Consider the following 25564-nt stretch of genomic DNA (forward strand, 5'->3'; position numbering starts at 1 on the left):
ATATGGATATCAAAGATACCATAGTTCATCCCCCAGTGACTTCATTGTTGATATCCCCCCATTCCAAAGGGTTAGTGCCAACAATAGTACTTCTGGCTTTAAAAAGAGGCCCCAGGAACACAAGGCATTCCAGAAAAAGCTGCAAATAATATCCAAGGAGATCCATCCTGATGGCACTCAGTTACTTTAGTGGACATCACTTCTACTGCATCTCATGACTCTTGACGCTTCTGCATCGACTTCTTGGTACTGGCATTTGTTCAGATGTAAAAGACCCTGTTAGAATGTGGGGATATGGAACTGTTGGTGCTTCAGTGCACCTCAGCTGCCAGCTAACATGGTGACATGGGGTGGTGAGAGTTGCAGTCCGAGACATCTGATGGGCTGGAGGTTCTTCAGCCCTGCTGTATGGGAATGGATCGGAACTTATTTCAAAGAAAAAAGAAAAAATGTATTTTAAGTCTCCTTTCCTTCTAAGTGGTCCAGTAGTTCAGAGTGCCATAAAGCAGAGTTGAGCAGACTTTAGATTTGCAGAATCTTCTCTTTTTTTCCCACTAGATTCTTGAAGTTCACCAGCTGGAGCTAAGCACAAAATAGCAACTTGAGAAGGCAGACATAGAATTGCAGAATATGCTCAGATCAGGCTCTTCCAGCATTGGAATTTGTGCAGACATCTTTCCACACCCCAGTTTACTCCTACTTTTATCAAGCTTTCTTGATTTTAGCCACCTAATTTAGAGGGGAAATAAGGTTCTCTGTTGTCACTATTGTCAAAACCACTGAGATTTAGAAACGCTTACTGATCTGTGCAAATATCTAGGAGATATGGAAGATTTCAATCTACCTTCTACCTTCATGTGCCACAGAGACTTGAGTGGAGTAGAACATCAAAGCATAGATCTCAGATTTGCTCATTTAATTGTTTTGCCATAAACAACAACATGTTTGTATTTAAAATAGTCTTATGCCGCTTTTCATGGCAGCTCGATTTGGTTTTACATTAGCAGAAATAACATCAAAAACACAAATATAAATAACGGGGAATGATAAGAGATGAGCAGCAGCCATTAAAAAAAACTAACAAAATAGAGCATTGTGGATCAAATAGCCAAAGCCTGAAATAAACATAACATGGCTGTTTCATTCATTCTGTGAATCTTCATTGGCCATTGACGTAGCTTCTTCGATATCGCTGTGGTTACAGTACCCTGCAGGTCAAATCCTTATTTATTTATTTATTTATTTATTTATTTATTTATTATTTCTTGTATATTATCATTGTTGTTATATTGTTGTTGTTACATTGTGTTTTTCTTCTGCCTTTTTTATTCTTCTGAGGGATCTAAGGCAGCTTACCCAGCTCCATTTTATCCTCACAAGAAAAGCCTGTGAGATAGGTTAGGCTGAGAGTCTGTGACTGGCCCAAAGTCACCCACTGAGATTCATGGCTGTTTGCAGGCTAGAACCCAAAGCTCCTATGTCCCCAGTCTGGCACACTAACCACTATACCACCTTGCCTCTCATCTGCCTGCACCATTACATTTATATCCCATCTGTTTTCCTCTTGCAAGGAACCCAAGATAGTTCTCTCTTTTTATCTTTATAACCACCCTATGGGGAAGGTTAGGCCGAGAGGCAGCTTGCTCGCGCGCGCGCGCGCGCTCGCTCTCTCTCTCTCTCTCTCTCTTTCTATACTGCCCAACAGCCAAAGCTATCCAGGCAGTTTATAGTTCATAAAGTATAATAAACTACAGGGCTAAATAAAAATAGCAACAAAGCATCCAATTTTAGTACAGTAAAAATTATTTAAACAACTTAAATAACTTATGCAGGTTGATACACCTAAGTCTGTTAAAACAGCTGACAAGACACACACTCCAGTGTCCTATTTAGAGTTGTTAAATGCCTTGACACAGTGAGCAGTCTTAACCTGGTGCCAAAAGGAGTACAGTTGTGCCCAGGTGGGCCTCAGTGGGAAGTTTGTGTCATACTTGGCTAGTTGCCAGTGAGAAGGGATGTCACCTTGTTGCCCCAGCTGAGCTGCCCTCAGAGGTAACAGCTGGTGGAAGGTACCAAATGCTGAGCACGGTGTCCAGGCAGATAGCAGCTGGGAGAGGAGGTCCATCAAGTATTGTTGTCCCAAGCTGTATAAAGCTTTATAGCTTAAAGCCAGAGGCTTGGATCAGGTTCAGAGGGATATAAGCAGTCAGTGCAAGAGGACCAGAAGTGGTGCTACATGCTCAGACCTTCTGCTCCCAGTTATTAGACTGGCTGCCATGTTTTGCACAGGCTGCAGCATCTGAGCCATCTTCAAGGGTAACCCCACCTAAAGTGCATCACGGTGATCTAGTTTAGAGATTACCAGAGTGTAAATTACTGAGGCCAGTCTGCCTCTGTCCAGATAGGGGCAAAGCTGAGCCACACACTGGAGCTGGGGGAAAGCACTCCTGATCACTTGTGCCTCAATGGCTCAAGTGAGCTGGAGTCCAGTGCTATCCAGAACTGGTTGAAGAGCCTCCATCTGGTCAGAGGACCACCACTAAGAACATTTCAGTCATGTCTGGATAAAGTTTCAGTTTGTTAGCCCTCATCCAGTCCATGGTTGCCATCAGGTTCCAGGTTAGCACATCTGCAGCTTCACCTGCTAGAGATACAAAAGAAAAATATAGCTGCAGTCCCCGATGCTGATGGCAAAATACTCCAAAACTCTGTATGACCTCGCTCAGCAGTTTCATGTAGATGCTGAATAGCATGGGAGAAGACCAACCCCTGAGGAACCCAGTAACTGCCCCAGAGTCACCTAGTGAGCTTCATGGCCAAGTGAAGAGGAGAAAATGGATCTCTTAAGGCTCGGTCTAACCACTGTACCACCCTGGCTCTGAACTCTAGCATCAGCTTCCTGTCTGAACTCCAGCCTTAGTTTCTCCATAGTCTACAAACAAACTTACCTATGATTAACCTTCATGTTACTCTGAAGCTGTAGCTATGTCTTCCTTACATGTAAGCACATTTTTGCATGAATGGGCCTAATCTATACTAGGAACACAGCTGCATTCACAAAAGTGGCCTGTGTGTTCAGGTTCAAGACATGCAAACCAGGACAGACTCAATGTCAGCATGAGGAGCACTGGGACAAGAGTGAGCCCAGTAGCCCCAGCAGAACCCACTACAACCACTGGGCCAAGGCCACTGTGACTGCTGTAGCTGCCAGCCATTAGCCGGCCGCAGTGGTGATTGATGGGAACTTAGTGGACAGCGCTGATCACACCCAAACTGCCAGCAGTGCAGTCTTAATTATGTCGTCTCTTCCTCTCACATGCAAGCACAGCCAGTATAACTAGGAGGGTTGGGCTAGCAAATTCAAATTCGCATCCCAGAGCTCACCTCACCACCGTTGAGCCCTTGATGCTGCTCTGGGGTGGGCAGGCACACTGTCTGCCTATGCCAGGGAAATGGGGAGGGGCAAGTTGTGGTACTGATGAGAGGTCCAGGCCACACACCCAGACTCTAGGCACTGCCATCTTAATTATATCAGACTCTGTTTCATGTACCTCAGAGGTGAGGGGCAGCACAATTAAGATGGCAGCTGAGAAGACGGGGTGCACTGACCGAACTATCAATCCAGGCAGGAACCCTGCCCCTTCACGCACCATCTGAGGGACATGAGAGCAGCCTGCCCCATAGCTAGGCTTCAGTCAGGAAATTACAGATCCAAACTGCAGTAATTCCTGTGGTGCGTAAGGACAAAGTGGAGCTTAATATGTAAGCCAGTGCTTGGAAAATAATTGATATAGAATGTGAATGTCTGGTCATAATAGGGTCCTGACACAATGGCTTTTCCATTCTTGATCTGATCTTTGATCTTACCAAGCCTCCTAATTCATAATCAATTGAACTCAAGAGAATTGTTGACCTTTTGGTGGTTTGGGCTCTCTGCTGCCAAGGTTCTTTTGCTTGCTCCTGTTCTGGCTTTCGTAGGAGACATGGTTTTCTTGTACAGCAGCTGCTTGACCTGCCCTGAACCAAATCTAAAGTTCAGAAAATAACATTTCTCAGGTACAATTGCTTTTCTTGTGGTCCAGTTGGACAAGGTGGGGAAAACATTTTACTAATTTCTTCTCTAACTAAAAAATACTCTTCTCATACTCAGCTTCTGTTATTGGGCTTTTTTCCAGAATGTTTATAAACCTGTTCATCCATAATCACACACATGGTTACAGTTTAAGCATTCTATGTGCAGTGTGCAATCTACACTGTATGCTGCAGAGTCCATTTATTTGCATCCCTCAAAAAGTTTGTCTTTTTCTATTTCTCTTTCTGTCCTTTTTTTTGCACACTTACCTTGAAGAAAGGACCACTGAATACCACAATACTTGCTTTGGAGTAAATGTACATAGCATTGTGCCATGGGACAATGTCTGTAGCCTCAGAACAAAAAGAGATCTACTCAAGATATACTTCTACTCAGTGGTTTTGGTTTAAATATAACACCAATTCATAAGTTGTTACAATGCTGTATGAACCTGACATTAACTAACCCAGAGCTTTAACCCAACAGCAGATGAAAGGTTCAGATTCTGGGATTCTCACAACCAAGACTGCTGGGTTTGGACATCATGACTAACAAACCAGGAATGAGGCAGACATTCCTGGGGGTGAATAGACAACCCATGGTTTAAGTGTCCCATAGATTATCATTACATGTAAACAGGGCTGTTCTTGTTTCTTACCTACTGCCATTCTGCTCCTTCTCTATGTAACACCAGATGCTGCATAGAAAGACTGTTTTACTGCCCAACTTGTACAGAAACAGAACATGTGCATAACTGCAGATAGGACAACAAATAAAAAACATGCAGGCCTCAACTGCCTGGAGGATTTGAGGGGGTCATGGTGTCACTCACTCTATGTGAATGGTCCCTCCACAAGCCAAACAGCACCTTAGCTGAACTGCACAGCAGATAGGAGAACTGCAGCATCATAGCAGGTAGCAATAACCAGGGAGGGGAAAAGTACATAAAATCCTCTGCAAAATTGTTTTTTTTTTTCTTTTGGGGTTGTTAGGAACTTAGGCAGCTTATGTGTAGACATGCCCAGATCAACATCTGAAGTACAATATGTAAATCATATGTAAATGTGTATGCACACTATCTTTCCCCCTTCCCTTCTGTTCTTTTTAGTTTGAAACCAAAAGCCGCATTTCTGCTGAATCAGCCCTGCGACACCCTTATTTTACGGCCCTAGGTGAACGAGTGCACCTCCTTCCTGAGAGTAAGTGTCCAAATAGAACACTGTTACATTGGTACTTTTATTGTACTCAAGGGTTTGCTTTTTCTTTATATTTTGGGGGAAGATGCACATTTTAGTGCGAAAGATTTAGAAAATGCAGCCTTCAAAATGAAGAGGGGAGAAATAAATAGGAGGTGGGACAATAAAATCCAAGTAGCTGAAATTGTAGAATGTATTTAACTTCAACAAGATGCAGTAAGAGGAATTATTTCTCATCCACTGATAACATCTGTACTGTCCAACAGATGCCTGTGGCATTAGCGCACAAAAGTTGCAGAGGTGGGGGTCACATTGCCCCAACAGCTGTGCTCGGCAGTGTGGTTTGAGGACAGAGAAAGTTATTTCCCAGAAATGGGGATATCTTAACAAAGAGAGGACCAGAAGAACACCTTCTGAGAGCTTTGGTGAAACCTGGCATTCTCTCTGAACAGGCAAGACTGTCTGGAAAGGCTCGATGAGGATCACAACACCAAGGACTTTATTAGCACACTCAGGCTCATGCTCAGGCCTTCCTTGCCCACATAGTTCACCTCCTTTGAAGCACCCCATTCCTGTACTGTAGCCGCTGCTTTCTGTGATAGAAGCAGTGGGATTTGTGCCGACAGTCTTATGCACACTTATCTGGAAGCTAGTTCCTCTGGACTGAGTGGGACTTCCTTCTGAGTAAGCATGGCTAGGATCAGTATGGCAGGTGATCTCTGAGGAGTGCTGTCTGTGCCCTCTGCCCTGCACTTTCAGCTAGACAGCCACTTCTTACATTTACACTCCAGTCTCAGGACTTGATGAGAATTATAACTCTGTAGTCATTCTTACCACCACCCCCATCTCCCACTCATTCCTCCAGCTGCCTCCATCTTTTCTCTGAAAGAAATACAGCTTCAAAAGGACCCTGGCTACCGAGGTTCAAGCTTCCAGCATGCAGGTGGGTTCCCATTTCCACTGGGGGTTAATGGGATTAAAGCCATTGAAAGGCATGGTCTTTGTGTTGCTGCATCATGTGCTCAACTGTCACGTCAGAACTTAATTGCATGACACACTGGTGCTTAGGTACAGTGCCACTGTTGCTGCTCTGAAAAGTGAAGCTGAGGCATTCTTAAAGGTCTGTTGCCACATGGTTATACCCAGCTCAGGATTATACAAACCCATTGGCTCTAGGAGTCATCGGTCATCCATAGGTGGGACTGGTGGCAAGAGATAAAAGATGCTATCAAGTCCATGGTGGAGTTAAAAAGAGGACCCCAGTCCTCCTTCCAGCTTATTTCTAGGATGCTCTGGATAGAACCAAAATAACCTCTAGGACCTGGTAGTACTTTTTATCATGTCTAGTCCCAGCCGTATGTCCTTCTTGTTAACCATGTAGCTGTTAACCACGTATGTTTCTTGTAGCTGTTAACCATGTTTTACTGGAATGTTCATGGTTCTCAGGTGCACACCAGACCTTTCTGCAAATCTAGTCGCCTGCACTTCACTTATTCTTGGTTCTGGGTGACAGTGATCTACAGCAGCCTTCCCCCCCCCATGTGCTGAGATACGATTAGCATTGTCCCCACCCAACATGATCAGATGACGTGGTCTAACACCAGGCTTGGGAAGGTTGATCTACACACTTTATTTGGGTTCCTGAGTTCCACTGGCTTGTCCTCATTTTCGAACAGTGGAAATTGCGTAGAACATGTTATACTGATTTGTATTTGTGGCGAAATTCTAGCACAGCCTTCCCAATGACCGTGCCTGGCTGGGAATTATTGGAACTGCTTTCCAACACTTCCAGAGGGCTCAGGTTGGAAAAGGCTGCCTGAGTGTGTGGGTGCAATATGATTTTGCTACTGCTGATCCATAATCATCAATGCACCTCTGTATCCTATAATGTCCAGAGCCTCTCTCTTGTAACTGTTGTAGTTCTGTCTTATTTGAATTAGACTAAACACTTAGAAGTGAAGAAGAGATTCGGACACTCCCTTGCTTTATTATCCAGGACCCCACCCTGATATAGAGCTCTTCCTCTTGTGAAGATCCGCTTGAGGCCCACAGTTGGGGTTGTGAGAGAACAAAAGAATTGCACAATTCCAGCAGGAAACCTTGACAAGTTTAGGATGTAGCAAACTGCATACAATAGGCAAATTGAGAATAATTCACATTTGTTTGGCTTCACTGTCAACTTTCTCTCCCTTCCTCTCTGGAAATGGACGTGTTGAGGAATAATATGATAGAAGTGCTGAGAGTCACAAAACAGGGTGATGGCACCATGTGCTGATGCCAGGCAGAGCAGGTTTACTGAGCCAGTAAGATATCCAAGATCCTTACCTGTTTCAAGTTGCATAATCCTTCATTGGAGAAATATCAAACAGAGCTGCAAGAACAACAGTTGTCACTGCATCACTGCAGACTCTTCAGCATTTTTATGGTTCAGTAAAGCTTCTGTGCATCATTTAAGAGTCTGTACCACAGATCAGTGAATAAGGAGGTCTCTCTTAGTTGTGCTTTTCCTGTTTTGGTACTTTACACACCATAGTTCCTGACTGGCAGCTATTGCAAAATGTTTAAGCAAATATTAAGAGTGGGCAAATAATTTAGCTATCACAGAAGGACCAGCTTAGTCTACTTGCCGTGGCAGTCAGAACTCATTATGACTGTGTCCATAAATTCCTCGAAATTTTGATGGGCAATCAACAGTCTGAAGTACCTCTTAGAATGCTTGGTTCTGGCATTGCAACAGAGACAACACCATGTTCTGGGAGGCCCATTTACCATGTATGCTGATTCACAGTACTTTGAGCAGCCATCCTTCTCCAAATCTGGAGAGAGAGGATTAACAGGGTCATCTGTGAGAGTTTTTATTTCACATGCCTCTGGGAAATGCTCTTGGCCGCAGAAGTGTCAAGAAGTAGTTCATTATATTGGAACGCATCCATGTAAATTAGCTCGGGTGACAAGCTTCCTGGAAAATTGCCTAAGCCTAGTAACTATGTTTTATGACCAGAAACTTGTACCTTTGTTTGTTTCTACACAAACCCCTGGGCTTGGGTTGAATTAGGCATAGTTCAGTGAAGAAACAAGCAGGAATGAATATAAGTGAAGGAACAATCAAGAATACACATTTTATTAGAGAGGATGGCTTAACATTTATCACAGTCTTGGGCTTTAGAGATCATGAGGAAGCCTTGGCTTTCTATGTCTCAGTTCCCCATATGTAATTTTGTTCACGAAGGAAAGTTCCTCTTTCAAACCTCCTTTTCTATCTATTCTTCCAAGGATTGGATTTTGGTTCATTGTTCTCAGATTATCTCCTAATAACTCTCCTTTTCCCATCCCCAGCTCGAGGAAAGAACAGGAGGCAAAGCATATTTTAAGCCTGGTCTACACATTCAATGTATCACCAGGAAGATGAAAGCACTGAAAGGGGGCTGGACTGCATAGATTCCATGGAGCATATCCCCAGAATGATGAAGGCTGGTGTCCACAGCACAGGAGCTGCCTTGCAGTCCCAGGTTGTTTTGCAGAATCCCACAACTTTCACAGTCAGGAAAGACAAAAAAACCTGGTGGTTGCCTGGTCTAGCCTCCATTCTTCAGACAGCAATCAGCATTCTTCACCTGGGCAAAGATCTTCATCGAGCTATTAGCTGCCCTCAAAGGGGTCCTGAGATGTGGATATGGCTGCTGCCCACAGCTGTAGAGGGAGGCAAAAAGGGAGGTGAGCAAGGGCAAGGATCTCACTGCAGAATCAAGACGTGCTTTGCTGCTTGTCTTGTCATGACAAATGTGCTGAATTCCATTGTTTGTTTTCCCCCATCATGAGTTGATTCCTAGGACAACATGCAAACTTGATGAGCATGATATTAACAGCGGGAAAGCCCTGCCTTTGAACTGAAAAGGAAACTTCCAAGTTTTAACCAGGGAGAAGAGAAGAAGAGAAGAGAAGAGAAGAGAAGAGAAGAGAAGAGAAGAGAAGAGGCCTTTTTCCCCCTTTGCACTTCCTCTGTTCTTTTTATAAAGAATGAGTCTCAATTCTAAAAGGTACAAACATTTGAATGAGAGAATGAGATTCAGGGAGGCCTTTTGCAAAATTTCCTGGCCTTCTCATTCCATTGTTTGTTTTCTGAACTCATGCTGCTACACAAAAAGCTCCAGATTTACGCTTGTTCACAAGTTGGTTTCAGATTGCAGAGCATGATCTAAACCATGCTTTATTAGATTTCTATCCAGTGTTTCTGAGAATCTCTTTCACTCATCGCAAGAATCATTCATCAAAAACCTGCCACTAAACAAATTAGATGCACTTTCCCTGCGAAAGAGAACTGAGATCCGATTGAAGAACTGCAGAAGCATCTGAGTTGCTATCAAAGCTCATTATAAAATGTGAAATAACTCAAGCCTTTCTTCCATTCTGATGCCAGATTCCTGCAGCAAATTCTGCTTTTGTGACCAGTATGCTAAGTGCTTGCCCTTTTCATTTCTTGCCCACATTGAGAAAGACACTCAAACATAATCAAAAAGCTTTTCTCAAACACGTTGGACACACGCATGCAGGCGTACTCATTATCCTGTGCATGTTTAACTCAGAAGTAAGCTCCATTAACATGCTAATAGGGCTTCCTCTCAGGTGTGCATAGGATTACATCCATATGCAACATGTATAGTATTAAGATCCTGTAGATTATAGTTTTTATTTTTCTTACTCAGGAGCACATCCTATTCAGGCCAATCAAGCAAGGTCCTGTTTGGAAGAGGTTCCCAAAGAGTGGGCAAATTCTCAGCCTGTCTCACTTTGATGTGTGTGTGTGTTTTTTTAAGGGACCTTATTTTCTGTTACTTTTCTTTAGCTAGTATGCTTTTATTCTGGTAGGCAGGAGCTAGAACTCTTGGGTTCTTTCAGATGAACACCTTCTGTCACTACCAGTCAAAAGGATTTGTGCAGCAGCTAATCATTTCCTTCAGAGAGTGCATTCTTGTCCGTGTTTAGGTAGGAAGGAGTTCTCCAAGCATGATCCTTTCAGGGTGGTTGGCTGCAGCATGCTAGGAGTTGTAGGCATCTTTTTCCTGTCTAAACATGCATACAAATGCACCCTTACCCAACCCTCCAGGGCAAGAAAGATGTTGAAAGGGGTGATGGGAAAACAACAAAAACTGTCTGAAGTTCTCATAAAAGTCTGTGAATGAAGCAGGGCAATCGCTCAATAAAAGTCTCATCTGGAAGCTTCTCTTATGAAAGCATAAGCAGGTTTGTGTAATCAGATGTTTCTCTTTGCCTATCATGGGGTCTTATCCCAGTTACATCTTTCACACTGTACAGCCTCTAGAGTAACACATTCTTTCAGCGTTGCCATTTTGAGAAGTGTTAAGGGTACTCATTTGATAGAGTGGTAGTACTTCTGCAGGCACGAAAATTTTACAACACATGATCTGGACAACACACCCAGTGCAGGCACAACTTATCGTGAAGTAGTTGAGGCAGCAACTTCCAGAAGGAGGGCATTGCTCCTGCCTCTGGTCTCCGTATTTGTAACATTTTTTTGAAAAGCATAAAGTCCAGCTGGCCAAAGGGGGAGGCACATGAGGGCTCACTGACCTTTATACTTTACAATGCATTGCGGAGCTAAACACTGGTACCTCTTTTTGAGATTAGGAATCAAGATTTAGCCTGATGACTACCTGAATTGCCTAACAAGCCAGCAGCCCTGCTGTGCACAGAAAGATGGGTCACCTCAATCATGAATGAGCAAAGGACATGAAAGAAATGGTCCTCCAGGGCCTAATGAGCTCCATCCCAGAGTCCTAAAAGAGCTAGCAGAGGAACTCTCAGAATCACTGTCTATTATGTTTGATAAATCATAGAAAACAAGTGTCACACAACTGGAGAAGGGTTGTGTGACACTTGGGAAGGTTGTGTGACAGTTGTGAAGGTCATGTGACACAGGTGTCACATTGTCCCCATCTTCAAAAAATAAAGGAAAAAAGATGAACTGGGAACTACAGACAAGTTAGTCTGACATAGCATGCCAGGAAAAATTCTGGAGCAAATTCTTTAAAAATCAGTCTGGAAGCACCTTGAAGAAAAAGTAGTGATTAATTAAAGCCAACATGGATTTATCAAGAATAAATCCTGTCATACTAATTTAATTTCATTTTTTGTCTGGGTAACTTCCCAAATGGACAGCAGAAACACTGTGGACATAATTTACCTCGACTTTAACCAAGCTTTCAACATGGTTCCCCATGATATCCTGATAAACTAGCAAAAAGTGGACTAGATAGAAAGTGGACTATTACGTGGATCCAAAATTGACTACTAAATCAGACACTGAGAGTGCTCATCAGTGGCATCTTCTCAAATTGGAGAAAGGTAACTAGTGGGGTGTCTCGGAGTTTGGCCCTAGGCCCAGTGCTCTTCTAACATCTTTATTAATGATGAACTGGAAGGAACAATAATAAAATTTGCAGACAATATAAAACTGAGTGGAATAGCAAACCCCAGAAGACAAAATGAAGATCCAGGGCTATCTTGATAAGCTGGAACACTGGGCTGAAAGCAACAAATTGAGATTCAATAAGGACAAATGCCAAGTCCTCCACCTAGAAAAAAACAAATCATATGCATCAATACAAGATGGGGAATAAGTGGCTCAACAGAACCGAAAAACAAGGCCTTGAAGTTATTGTGGACAACAGGCTAAATATGAGTCAACAATATGATGCAGCAGTAAAAACGGCAAATGCTATTTTGCGATGCATTAATAGAAGTATTACTTCAAAATCTTGAGAAGTAATAGTTCCTCTATACTCTTCAACTGCCCTACCTCATCTGAAATACTGTGTCCAGTTCTGGGCAAGATTTAAGAAAGATGCAGAAAAATTAGAAAGGATCCAGAGGAGGGCAACAAAAATGATCCAGGGTTTGGAAGCACTGCCCTATGAGGAGAAACTGATAGAACTGGGTATCCTCACTGTCAGACCAGTTCAACAATGGAACCAGTTGTCTAGAGAGGTCTTGGGCTCCTCCACACTGGAGACATTCAGAAAGAAACTGGACAGTCATCTGAGTGAGTTGGTGTAAATCGGTGACCTACAACAGCAGGGGGTTGGACCCGATGGCCTTCTTGGTCCTTTCCAGCTCTACTGTCCTGTGATTCTATGAGCAGGCTGTATAAGAGTCAGTAATTTGACTAGCTAACTCAAATCCATATGTGAAATTTAGCTCTGCCCTCTTTTTTGGGCTTTTTGCCTCCTTACAACTATTGGAACACAAGGCTGCAATGAGAATACAAATTATAACTGACCAATTTGCACTTTTCTAGAACTTATAAAAGTAGGCCAGTCATGAAAGCATCTAAATTCCTAAATCTAGCAACTTTATGAATCAGAGTCTTCAGTTCTTTAAACTGCCTTGAATTGTCCACTTTCAGCTGTCAATCATGTACAACCTCTCCTCTTCCTGAGCTCTGTGTGCAGTTTTACCATAGTTCAGCCCCTCCCTCTCCCAATGTTACCAGCACCCATTATTTGCTTTGGGCCTCACGTACTTTTCAGCCTACTTCAAACTTCATTACACTCACTTTAATAAACCTGTCTCTTGGCTATGCTGCCTAGCATTCCTCACAATATTTCATACAGCCCCTCTGAACAGTTAGCATTGTGAAATTTCTTCAGAGTCGTCCTGGAATAGCTCTCCTTGGCTTCTTGTGTCCTCTGCCCTTTCCCTCAAAGCATCCTTATCTCTCCTTCCTTTTTTCTCAGTCCATTAACTACTCTGCACCCTTCCTTTAGCCACCCTGCCTCTGGTTCCCTGGTCACTTACCTTTCATACCTCCTAGGACCAGTCTTTCTTTGCCCCACCAGCAAAGCTACTCCTACCTCTGGAGCCTCTGTGAAGCCTTATTTCCAGCCCAGTTGGCCGTTTTTGCTTCCCTCAAAGAAGCCAGACTGAAAGCATTCTAACAGATGTCTCTCTTGAACAGTTGAATGAGCATTCTGTATCACCACAGTGGTTCAGCTTTCCTGCCATAGTGTAATGCAGTGTAATCATAATTTCTTCTAATTTCAAACCTGGATGGCGCCATTTTGGGGGGAACAAAAGGGCTACTCAAGAAAAGGGTTGTTGTTTCTGCACACTCAGGAATGTCCTAGGTGTGCAAAAGTAAGCTATTTGTAAATTAAAATGAAGCCTATTAAAATACCACTCAGGCAATCTGGAATGAACGTGTGCTCAGTAATGTCTGGGCTCAATGGACTATAAGACAGTGGAGCCGTGGAGCCATTGAGGGTGTGCATTGGAGAAAAAGGTAAATGGGCGGGGGGGGGGGCTGTTTTGTTTAAAAGCTTACCATATTTTGAATGGGAGGGGAGATTAGGGGATGTATGTCATGAAGTTAAAATGCCCCCCATGGAGGGATCTCCACCCTTTTCTGTCTCGAGGGCTACATGTGATGTTGGCTGATGAGTCTCGCAGAAGTGAGCATAGACACATCCCAATGATCAACGAGTAATCTCTATGGGGGAAGGAGAAAGCAGGGCAGTTAGAGGCATCCATGGAAGGCTGCATTAAGGCAGTGTGGGGTAAAAGGACTGATCTGTTTCCCATTCTTCATAAATCTGTCACATATGCTATGCAACACTAAGATGGCAGCCTTAACCCTGTATAATGTAGTTCTATAAAAGTGCAGGAGAGTATTTCAGGAGAAGGGGGTTTCTTCCTGAAATCTCTGCTGCTCTGCCAGCCCTGGATTTACTCCATTAACACATAATGCTAACACATGGTTTGGGTTATCAAATTTGGGGATGTCATTTTGCGCAAACATCGCTGCACTAACAAACCAAGGATTCTTCACCATGAACAACCCAGAAAGGAAATCCATAGGCTGATGCTGGGTTGTGAACTCTGGGGGCTTAAGGCATAGTTGCCTGTACATGTGAACTCAAGACTATAGGTTGTTCATGGGTTTGTTTCACCAGACTACAGAGGCAACTGGCAAGAGCAGTAAATAAAAAGCCTAGATGCTCTTCATGCCAGCACTAAAAATGCATTTGGGATACACCAAAGGAACAGGTGAAGGAGGTGGGAAACAACTCAGAGATTGAGAAAACTTCTGTTTGACTCTGCTGGATGAAACCCTGGGTAGGGTAGCATAGCATGTGGTAAATTATGGGCCCAGTGTTGCCTGTGACCCAGATCTGTAAGTCTCCTCTTCCAGAACATCTGGAGCTTAGAACAGCTCCTGTACTAGATGTGCTTCTGTTTTGGACTAGCTGGGGTACTCCATTTGCAAGTTCCTTGTACATTTACATCTAGGATAAACTGTAGCTGTATGTAAGGAATGTGCTCTCAGCACTGAAGTTGTGAGCTGGATCTTGGCTCCTAGAGATATTTTTTCAGATCTAGTCTGATAGTTGCTGTCAATCATGACAATGCAATCTGCCAGTAACAGTGAGAAAACGAAACATATTGAAAGTCCACTCATTTTGATGGGGTTGATTAGTGCTCCAAAGATCAGATTACATATATATGCATTGTATATTTGCATATCCTATATATGGATTCAGATTTCTGCACTCTTTGAAAGGCTTCTGTTCTCAGTTCAAGTATGCAGGGGACTTATGCAGTCTCCTAATCAGTGGAAAAAAAAATAACCAGGCTTGATTTTTCCAGTTTTTCTCTCTGTTATACATGAATGAAGCAGAGTTCAGTGTTTTCCCTGAGTCAGACCGTTCTAATAATCATCATAGTAATGTTGAGCGAGTGCCCTTTTTGATGGAAAGGCGAGGTACAACTTTAATATCTAAATGGTTTTGTTGTCCCATCCCATTTTCAGCTTGGGTGCATCAAAGGCTTTGCTGCAAGAACATGCTTAGTAGTTACTTAGCATTGACTGAGGACAGTACTAAATATATTTTAATGGTGTTTTAATACTGGCTTTTGCTGGCTATAGTGGATCCACTGACAGCCCTATTTATGAGTTAACAGTTCAACTGTCTATTAAATCCTTGGGCAAAACTGCTCCCGAAAGACATTGCTTCAGCAAAGCGTTTAATCACATGCCAGTGCTTAGCACCTGGACTGCCTTATGGAAATCAATACAATAGGATATAGTGCCACAGCCTAAGTACCTTGATGGTTTGGTGTAATAGCGTTTTTCCCCCCTAGGATAAAATATGGTGATAGTCATTGTTTGTTAATTCAGGTAGAGAGAGACACACTATTTCTTCTTGCTCTTTAACCAAAAATAACTCCCAGAGCTCCATATTTTTTTAAATAAAGAAGGCAGCTCCTTACCTCAGGTTTATAATCTAAAAGACATGACACTAAAGTGTGTGTGTGTGTGTGTGTGTGTGTGTGTGTTGGAGGGGGGACTGTGGGGAAGCAAGAGGAGAAAAAAATCACAAACTCTGACACCTGTACTTAAAATTGGAAAAGATTGGCTGGGATGAGAACAGTTCAACAACAGAAGGAGTTTAATGGAGCTGCTCTTTTCACAGAGGCCATGGATTGGCCTTAGTTCTCCTTTGCCCCTCTGTTTCAGCCTGGTAGAATGGCTCTTCCCAGGTCACACTATTTCTGCCCTAAATTCATTCAATTGGGTACATATTTCAATTTTTTGGAACTCTGGTGATTAACAAATAGTTTGTATGCTCAAAGCAATCCTTTTATATTTACTCATGCATGCTAAAGTTTGTTTCCTGTGTTATTCACTAGCCATAAATCCTTGAACACACTGGCTGGATTCAGATAATGCAATAGCACACACTCAAGGGTTGAGTGTGGGTTGTTGTTGAATCGGGGTGGTTGTAGAAATGTGAGTTACGTTGTCTTGAACCCAGCTGGGATAACCACAGTTCCCAACTCAACAAAAAAGCAAAGGTTCTCTTCATGTGTTGTTCTTGGTTAATAAGCCATGGCTTGTTCGTGTGGCTGCCTTCAGACAAAACAACCCATCATTCAACAGGAATGCACAGTTCAGAAACAACTTGCTCTCAAACCATGTTGAACCTGTGAGCGCTCGTTAAACCCAGTCACTGGGACTTACTTGATGAGTAACATGTGTAGAACTTCACATTTAGTTATTTAAATCCAGAAACTCTGCAAGTTGTTCTGCCATTGCAGCCGGGGCCTGTTTGCACTGTATACCAAAAACACAAGAGCCCTGTGAATTTTGGAGGTGCTTTGCTTCTATGCAAACACGTCAAGTCAGTACCTGTGACTGTATAATCTCTGCACAAATGCAGACTCTGCATCTGGGAGTACGGAAGTTTGGAAGTAAAATTGTGCAATCAGAAGTGCAAGCAAAGCATGTCCAAATAAATATATACCTAGGAGCAGATAGCCCTCTCTCATATTGATACGTAGGTCTCATCTTGCTACAACCTGGAGTCCTCACGTGAAGCCGGAGGGTGGGAGATGCAGGCCTGGGAAAAAGAAGGACTTTTTCACACAGTACAGTGCTATGGAATTCACTACCCCGAGATGCAGTGACAGCCACCAATTTAAAAGGGGATTAGACAAATGCATAGCTACCTCCAGTATCAGACGCAAAATACCTGTATAGAGCAGTTTGTGGAGAACATGGGTAGGAAGTTGCTGTGGGCTTCCCATGAGCAGGCAGTCGGTCTCTGTGTGAACAGCATGCTGGACTGTGGACCCTTGGTTTGATCCAGCAGAGCTTTTCTGTTTTAGCAAGCTTGGACTTCAATACATCCACCTAGAGCAGGATGGGGAGAATGGGACCCTCCAGATGTGGCCCGGCACCCCACCCCATCAGCTGTGCAGACTAAGGCTGATGGGAGAGGCAACCCAACATCTTGAAGACAACTTGCTGCTCACCCCCATTGCAGAATGTAATTGCGAGAGTCATGCATCTATCGGGTCAGATGTGCTATTAGAAAAAACATCAAATGGCGCATTCTATGCATGTGTAGAGGAAGATTACGTTCTACAACTCCCAGCATCTGTTTAGGCATAGGACTTCTATGTTACAATGTATCTGTTGGAGTCAAAAGGCAAATTATGACAAAGTCTCAGTTCTGGCATTTGGAGTAGTGTTCCATGACGTCTTGATGAAGTCACTGCATTCCTTTTCAATTCTTTCAATTTTGGATCAATACCAAGGCATTGAAACATCCTCTGTTGGCTTGGAAAGTATCCAAGCTTGCTTAGTGCAGGCTAAGGGTAAACATACCCTTAACCAACTGACATTACACATGTTCACAAGCAGCTTGGTGATTCTTTTCTGTAATTTTCACTGGTTGTTTGCACATCATGCCAACCCACCCCACAAAACAAATAACCATGTACACCTGGCAGATGGTCGGGCTCGTTGTGGGTTGCAGGCCCTTTCCTTTCCTCTTCTGCTACCTCAGTTCTCTCATGGGTATCCCAGGGAACATGGCAAGAAGTTCAGCTCATCCCCCACTTCCTACTTTGATTTCAAGCTGTGTAATGTCACCATTGGTTTTCACGTCACACTTTTTTTCAGAGATGATGAAAGCTCACTGTCAGTTTGGCTTTTACAGTCCTTTTTATGGCAGCTACAAATAGTCACTTCAAAGTTGCCTCCCCTAATTTTTGCAAATGTTTCCATTTAAAAATGTATACCCACACTTGAATAGCTGAAGACGTCTGCAGTTGTGTGGGTGCAGGAACGGGAAGTCTCAGGTGGGCAGTGTGCAAGAGATGCCTGCTGGCAAAGTCCAGCAAGTACCCACCCTAAGCATGGCTTCACAGAGGCCACGGTTAAGTTTATTTTCCCTTTGGGTTGCCTTTGACAGCTTGCAAAGGTACAAGTGATCTCTGTAGGAGTGCAGCAGTGGCGGCTTATTCATCCCCTTCATGGCAAGGCTCGTGTCCAAAAGGGTGCCTTCAATTTTGCAGTTGTTCCCAAGACTAAACTACCTTGGGAACATGCAAAATGCAAGTCACCTCATGTCGGTCTGTCAAAGGTGAAGCTCTATTTAAAAGTAGGATTTAGAAATCATTAAAAATACATATTGTTGGCAGGATACAGGAATGTACAGCCTACAGAAGTGGTTTAAGCTGCATATTTATCCATGACTATAGAACTTTATAGTGCAATGTCAGAGGCATGTTTACTCAGAAGTAAATTTATGGAGTTCAATAGGACTAAATTGTTGGGATTTTTTAATGTGCATAAAAATGCATGCATTTTGTCCATGTTTCTCTTAATAAATCTAGTATACCTTTTTGCCTAATATATACAAATATGCAAGCAAGTGCTATGGTAGAATGTATCTTAATGTTATTTTTGGTAATATATACATTTTATGTGCATTTTTCTTTGATATATGCACCTTGACTCAAAAGTGCAAAAAGAATTATCATTGAAACATGTGAATTAAATTTTAAATCCACAAGCACTCAGTGAAATTCCAATATGGCCTAAACGAGGGCATTCTTGTTAACATGAGCCCTTCAGTTCTTGTCCTGGTCTGTATCGGGAAGAGAGCACCTATCCAACTCTGAAATACAACAAAGTAGAAGGCCAGAGCTGAATGGTGCTTTCTAACATGCATTAGAAAAAGGCAGTACCAAGTCACATATTCCCTGAAGTTGAAAATTACCCTGTTCCTGTAACATGTTCCTTTGCTTTCTATTGAATAATTCTGCCAGGTTTCCCCTACAGCTCTTTCCTGGAGGATTTCTCATTGTCAGGACAGAATTATTTATTAGACCATGTCTAGCTATTGGTGTGAATTTGAGATAACCCTTTTTGTTCTAATGTGTTTTGTCCCTATTCAGCCAAGTGATACGCTGTGCAAATATTTGGCTCTGTGCTATACAAGGCGTGATTTATAATCCCCCTCCACTTGCTCACTCATGGCTTGGCAGGCTGAATCCTAGTCGATGGCTTTCGGAGCACTCACACTCTGTCTCCTGCCTTTCCGCTCCCTTTCCCTTGTGGTTGAGTAAGGCCTTGCAAGTCAGTAACCCCATCGGAGAAGGGAGATGTTGACACAGCTGGTGTGACTGTGCGTGTGTCATTCTAGTGGAGATGATAATAACGCAAGAAAATTGCCTTTATAAAGTGACCTAGTCCCAAGTTCCAGTATCTGTCTCCTTCCTCATTTGCCAAGATTGCTGTCACCCTGTGGTCATGGTTACCCTCCCCTGATAAATAAGATTATCCAGCGTATCCCACAAGAGTGCACCCTAATTAAAACGTGATCCTATGTGTGTTTAGACAGAAAAAAGGATTTAATTACCAGCATGCCCCAGCCAGTCATGCTGGATATTTTAGATAGTTTTTCTGACAAAATATCATGGGATTGTGCCCATAACCTAGCTCAAGTTAGTCACCGTATCTAAGGCTGCTTCTAGATGAAGGGGCCCTGACACTAACAATCAATAAAAATGTTTTAATAAATAAATAAATAAATAAATACAATCAGAAGGTATCATGCAGTGATTCCATTTCTTCCTGATGGATTTTCTGCAGTAAGGAAAAAGAAGCACAGTGAGAAAGCTTCACAGGTAGGGCATCAAGCAGAACATGTCATAATCCAAACACATGTGCCCCATGAATAAGGCAGGATGGTGCCACAATTTAAAAACTTGTCTGAAAATACCGTAAGACCCACTGAAAGCTTAAATAGTTTGGGGTTTCTGCAGTTTTCATAGCAGGCTCTTGTGGCATTGTCCCGCCTCACTCACAGAATTGCCCAGTCTGTCCAAGCACTGTCTTCTTCCTTTTAGAGCCTCCCCTTTTGTCTCTGTTTATTCCAAAGGTGCTTCCACACAGATTGCTCCTGTCAAGGAGTTAGAAAAATCCTGTACCCTTGGCCTACTGAGCAGACCTGAACAGAGTAAAATATGCATAAGATCGTGCAGGATTTCACTCAGCTAATTTTAGCTGGATGTGATATTCTTCCTTCGTAATGACATTTTAAACATTCCATAATCTCATTCTGTACTTTGTACTTTTGCTTTAAGTTTGGGGTATTTTTAATATTGTTGATGTGTGCCTCATTTTTTTTTTTCTTTTTCACTTTGACTGACAAAGCAGAAATAGCTATAGATACTTTTTTTTTCTTTTTAGCAACGCTTTATCCTGTTGCAAACTTGAAGTCCTTGTTCCCTGGCTGTGCATTCAGACACAAACAGTTCCTTGAACTTGTCCTCCTGTATTTTATGTGCTTGAAGGTTTTTTTGACAGAAGAGTGTATTCTGTCTCCTGCCTGGAGAGGTGATAATATCACTCTTCTGCCATGTGATGCCAATCAGTCTGCCTCTTTCAGAAGTAATTGTTTTGTTTTTATCTTTGCTTTGTATTCAGCAAAGAAACCAATTTATTTTTTATTAACATGCACATTCAAGGTCAAGCCTATTCCTTGTTATAATTGATGTATTTCAACAAGAAGAGACCTGGGTCAGAATGGCCAGGGCTGATGGGAGTTGGAATCCAAGCGATCTGGAGGGTGAAGGATGATTTAGAGTTTCATACTGTTTGGACAGAGAAGGCTGGGGGGCATCGTATTGGCACATGGTAAGAGCTTCTAAAATATGAGCCAGGCAAAGGTCATCTGCCATGCCAGGGCATTCTGTGTGGCTGTCATGTGCTCTTCTGGCCCAAAGCCAGGGTGGTAACTGCATGTAGAACGATGCTTTAAAAGGGCTCATTTTTGTACTGTGAAGACCTGTATTGCTAGGACTGAAGGGATTTTTTTAGTCTGCTGGCCAAGACTGAGTCCCATTCAATCACTATATAAGATTTCTAACTCGTACTACAGTAAGAAAGAAAGTTGGCCTTTTAATTTCCAAGAAAGCAACTTTGCTGCTTCTAAGACATATGTTTGCCATTGTAGTGTAGATGCATCTCAGAGCCTACTGTGCTAACATTACATTACTGCTGTCTTGCATACATCCATGTTTTCCTAGTAAGTATTATCATTTCTCACTTTTCTTCTGGCTTTTTGTGGAAAACTGAGGCATGTTTTCTACACACAGAGTTTCCTTGGCCTGTGCCTCTTTTATGACTTGCAAAAGAAAGAAAGAAAAAGATCTCAGAAGTTCTCAGAAGTACTCGTGGGAAGACAAACAGAAGGCCTATATTTCAACAATTCTGAAATATATTGAGCTGATAGGCTCTTTTAGAATGTTTCTTTCCTATTTTTGTGTGATATTCTTTCAGTTCCTTTGTGTTTTTCATGACTTGCCCTCACTTTTAAAACAAACATGAGATTATGCTAGAATGTGACCTTGAAGTGTGTTTCTTGAAGAAGAAGAAAAAAAGACTTGTTCACTTATTTAATTTAGCATGGGAGTGGAGGCCACACAACCTGGTGAGGCTACATCATGTGTTTCTAGGTGATTCACCCAGATCAGCTGATGCCAGATTAAGAGCAGAGGGCCCTACAATGTCAGGTTCAGCATTGCGATTTCAAGGTCCCATTCCTTTTTTTTTAAATGGTTTTGTTGGCCAGGGCAGGCTCATTAGCAGCACATGGGCCATTTATCTCTCTCCTCCTCCTCCTCCTCCACCACCACAACCACCACACACACACACACACACACACACACCAGTCTATGAAACTGTTTCTCCCATGACTGCAGAAGCCCTAAATGTCCTTGGGGCATGTCTGGCTCCTAGTGAGAATGAACCCAGCACACACGTACACCACACACTGAGTTTAGGTTTTGTGTCTCAGGATAAAGTCACTCCATTGTGCTTCATGTGCAATCCTTTCTGAATGGGACCTGGGTGTGAAATTGACGGGCTTGGCAGACCCATCCCTGAACATGCCTGGCTCTCTATATGCCTGCCTTTGCTCCTGTATCATAGAGAACTGTGTGGCATGTGCCCAGGAGTCTTTCCTTGTCCCCTGCTTAGTGGTGTCCTGCAGCAAAAGGTCCAAATGTAGCTTTGGGGTGAGAGATTCCCTATCTTATTGCACCCTCACCTTTCACTTCTATTGATGGTGATGGGAAACTGTATATTCAAGCTGGCACAATATTTGCTACTGTGAACATTCTCTTGTGTGCCTCATGTCGGAAACGCAGATAATATATTGAAACCTGATTACGTTCAAACAAAAGATGGGTTTAAAGGAGAGGTGATTTTATCAGATTTATTCCAAGTGACGCAATGGAATGTCTAATAGAATGCTTTAATGGAATAAATGGAAATGCTGATAACAATATAGAAACTGCATTCATTTACCAGTGCAGTGTCTGAATGTTTTATAAAGAATGGTGTGGATGTGTTTGTTCATTGTACTACAGACATGACATGGATTGTTGTGAATGTTGATTATTTTCTCATCTGAGGTCCATATTGCAAATGGTACAAACACTGAAAATAAACTTTGCTGAGTACTGCCTAGCTCTGTTCACATATTTTATTCGGAAGGTATTCAGCTGACATGCCCCTTAATGAGGTGATATACAATAAAAACATATCCATAGGCAGTTATCATATGACAGGCATTGCCCCAAATCATACAATCTGAGATTAAGCGAGCTCTTTTCTCTTGCAAATGTCATTCCCCTTATCAAATGGAGGTATGCTTATTGGTTACCATCCAAGGTGACCATATGCCATAGCTGGAAGTATCCACCACTCTTGAACCATCTTTTTACAGAGGATCTGCTTTCTGCCTCCAGCCAAATGGACCACTGATTCTTCTGCCTAGTCTTACAGTTGCCATCTCATCCGGATTTAAGTGGTAAGAATTTTCTGTTGCCCAGTCGGGATTTTATTCACCCTAATTTCCAGCCATTGAGTGAATTCAAGCAACATTATAACCACACTGCAAATAAACTCCAGTGTGGGGTTTGCAGATCAACCCACTGTGCACTAGACAGATGTTTGACTTTGCCATGGCTTGTTCTCTGCTTTCTTGACCCTAACCTCCCATTACTCCAGTTGCAATTTCAGGGTCTTGCACCGCAGAACTTGGTCTCCCCCCACTGCTCTGATTGTGACCCCTTTTCATTAACTTTTTTTTCATGGGGCCCCATGCTGTGAAAGCTCCACACAGCTCCACAGGATGTCCATCACTGATTTGTTACCCTTTAAAAAAATGGGCAGCACAAATGTGCTCAATTTGGTTCACAATTTTGGACCTACTCCTTAAGGATATTCCTCATTCTTTGATGCACACTTACAGCTGCCCAAAATGTGGAGTCTTTGACAATAGGTGTAAAATATCTATTGACAAAGTCTGGTAGATCACCTTATAGTGTAGCCATGAGTCTTCCAGTGCCCTTAATCTTTTTCACTTCTGAAATTTACCTGCTATCCCCTTTTTGCAAGCATTTCTTTCAAACTACCTAGCAAATTTCAGGATTGTTCTTTTCTTTTTTGGAAAGGAAATATATGCCAACGCCATGACTCCCAACTGTGCAGAAAGCAACCTATAGGCAGCCTCATTTGATCCATGTGCATGGCTTGTTGTCTACAGCGTTTTGACAACAGACCATTACCAGGACATTGGCTACCCAAATTCCACATTTCAGTGCACACCTGTGAAGGACCAGCTGGAAAAACAGTATGAAATTGCACACATTTGTGTTACCCTCTTCACCAAAAAAGAGTAACGAGCTAGTGAACATTGCTTCAAAGTACTGCTTGGACATTTGTGGAATGGCAGTTGTATAGGCAAGACCTCCAAGAACTCTTCACTTCCTGCAACCCATAATGGGATCAGCCTCCTGGGTTTGGATGGTGTGCCAACCCACCATGGTTTCAACAACACCCACAAGCTATAGTTGTCGGAATGGTTTTTGACCCCAAACAATCCACCCTGTGGGAAGAGGTCTAGGTTTAGATGATTTGGCAAACCACCATGACTACCCATGATGGACCGCTGTGCCATGCAAACCCAGTCAATTGCAGTTATGCATGCATGTTCTGGCAAGATTCCCAGACATGCGAGAAGCAGAAGACCATTTTGGCTGGACAGACAGCTAAGATTCTGAGAATGAGATATACAAAGGGGAGTTGGCCTATCCCAGTGACCAATCAGCCGGGTGGTGGTGCCCAATTGGGGGCAGCACTGCTCACCTGATCCCCCTGCTGTCCTACCTGCAGATATGCCCGGAAGAAGCGCCTCACACATGAGACAAAAGGAGGAGAACCAGTTGGGCAATGGTGCCAGTTGGAAGCAGCGCCACCCAGGTGATTCCACCGCCGCCCCCTTTTCTCACTCCTGCTTGTGAGAAAGGTGCTCAGGTAGATGCCAGGTTGAGGGGGTCTCTCTTGTGATCACAGCTGTCAAAATGAGGATCCTCATTCCTCCCTTGGAGTCTCCTGGGATGCTACCTGGAGGATGGACATTTGACCCATGTGCAAACTGGAAATGTCACATGTGGATGGAAGGCAAGGCAAACAGCAGTCTCTACTGACGGTAGAAAGGTGGACTAGAGATGAGAGAAATAGGTTATACATCTTTTTATACTACATTATGTAAGTTTTTATTTTTGGATACTCTCCGGGAGCTTTGGTTATTGGGTACTATAGAAATATGATATTCTCTAATAATTTCAAGGAGCCATTAACATACAACCAGCTTTTCTAACTTAGCTTCTCTTTCCTCTTATGTTTATTTTTCAGCAGAATTTTAATGGGGGGCTGTTTTCAAAGAACTCCTTCTCCATGTGCTTTCTGAGGTACATATAACAAACCTTTCAGAAAATGTGCCACATTTCCCCTCCATATTGTTGGAACAGCCCCAAAGGATGCTGAAAACAGTTTGGAGACAAGCAACTGCTGTTGCTAACTTCTCTGCAGCACGAAAACAGCTGAAGCAACCTACTTTCTCACATCCCCCAGTCATTGTTTTTGAATACCATCCATTATAATGAAGAAACTAACTTTTGGTTTTATTTATTTATTTATTGTCGCGGTTGTCTCCCCCTCTTACCAAGTGCTCCTTTCTCTTTCCTTACACACACATACAGTGGCTGTGACCTAGAAAATGCTTATTAATTATCCACAGTGTAAAGATACAAGGAAATGCAGCAGAGAGATGCTCAGTTATTTGTGTGAAGCAGTTACATAATCTCTCCCTCCTCCATTAGCTAATAAGCTCTCTGCCACTAGAGGAGGAGCTCTAGAATTATTTTTTGCGTGTTGTCATGTTGTTTGTGCCAGAGGTGGGGTGAGTATTCTCAGGTGGAAGGCTCAGGTGTGTGTGCAGTGCTGCTCGAACAAGTGCAAGATTTTGCTGTGCCCACCTGGATCAAACCCCCTGCCTCAGTTTGGTTCAGACTCCACCACTGGCCAAGGCTTCTTGTCTCCCTGGTTAAGGTTGTCCAAGACGGACCACCTTAT

At 42.9% G+C, this 25564-nt stretch overlaps 1 protein-coding gene and 1 long non-coding RNA gene across 6 annotated transcripts in view; one reads left to right on the forward strand and one right to left on the reverse strand.

Annotated features, from left to right (window-relative positions):
- Positions 1-10484, forward strand: part of CDK18 (cyclin dependent kinase 18) — a 95631-nt gene extending 85147 nt beyond the window's left edge. For all 5 annotated transcript variants that reach the window (XM_044446007.1, XM_044445971.1, XM_044445997.1 and 2 more), the window contains exons 14-16: positions 5181-5271; positions 6134-6211; positions 8605-10484. In XM_044446007.1, the coding sequence (XP_044301942.1) occupies positions 5181-5271; positions 6134-6211; positions 8605-8639 (204 nt within the window). In that variant the 3' untranslated portion in view covers positions 8640-10484. The remainder of the gene's footprint in view (positions 1-5180; positions 5272-6133; positions 6212-8604) is intronic.
- Positions 10485-10620: 136 nt separating this feature from the next.
- LOC123031266 lies at positions 10621-25024 on the reverse strand. The gene is made up of 3 exons (XR_006416258.1): positions 25012-25024; positions 16303-16305; positions 10621-11100 (listed from the first exon to the last, which is right to left on the reverse strand). It is a non-coding gene; the product is annotated as an uncharacterized LOC123031266 (long non-coding RNA).
- Positions 25025-25564: the final 540 nt, after the last annotated feature.

This window comes from Varanus komodoensis, unplaced genomic scaffold (genome assembly GCF_004798865.1).
Source record: "Varanus komodoensis strain SLA01 unplaced genomic scaffold, ASM479886v1 scaffold1, whole genome shotgun sequence".
Taxonomy (NCBI): Eukaryota; Metazoa; Chordata; class Lepidosauria; order Squamata; family Varanidae; genus Varanus; species Varanus komodoensis.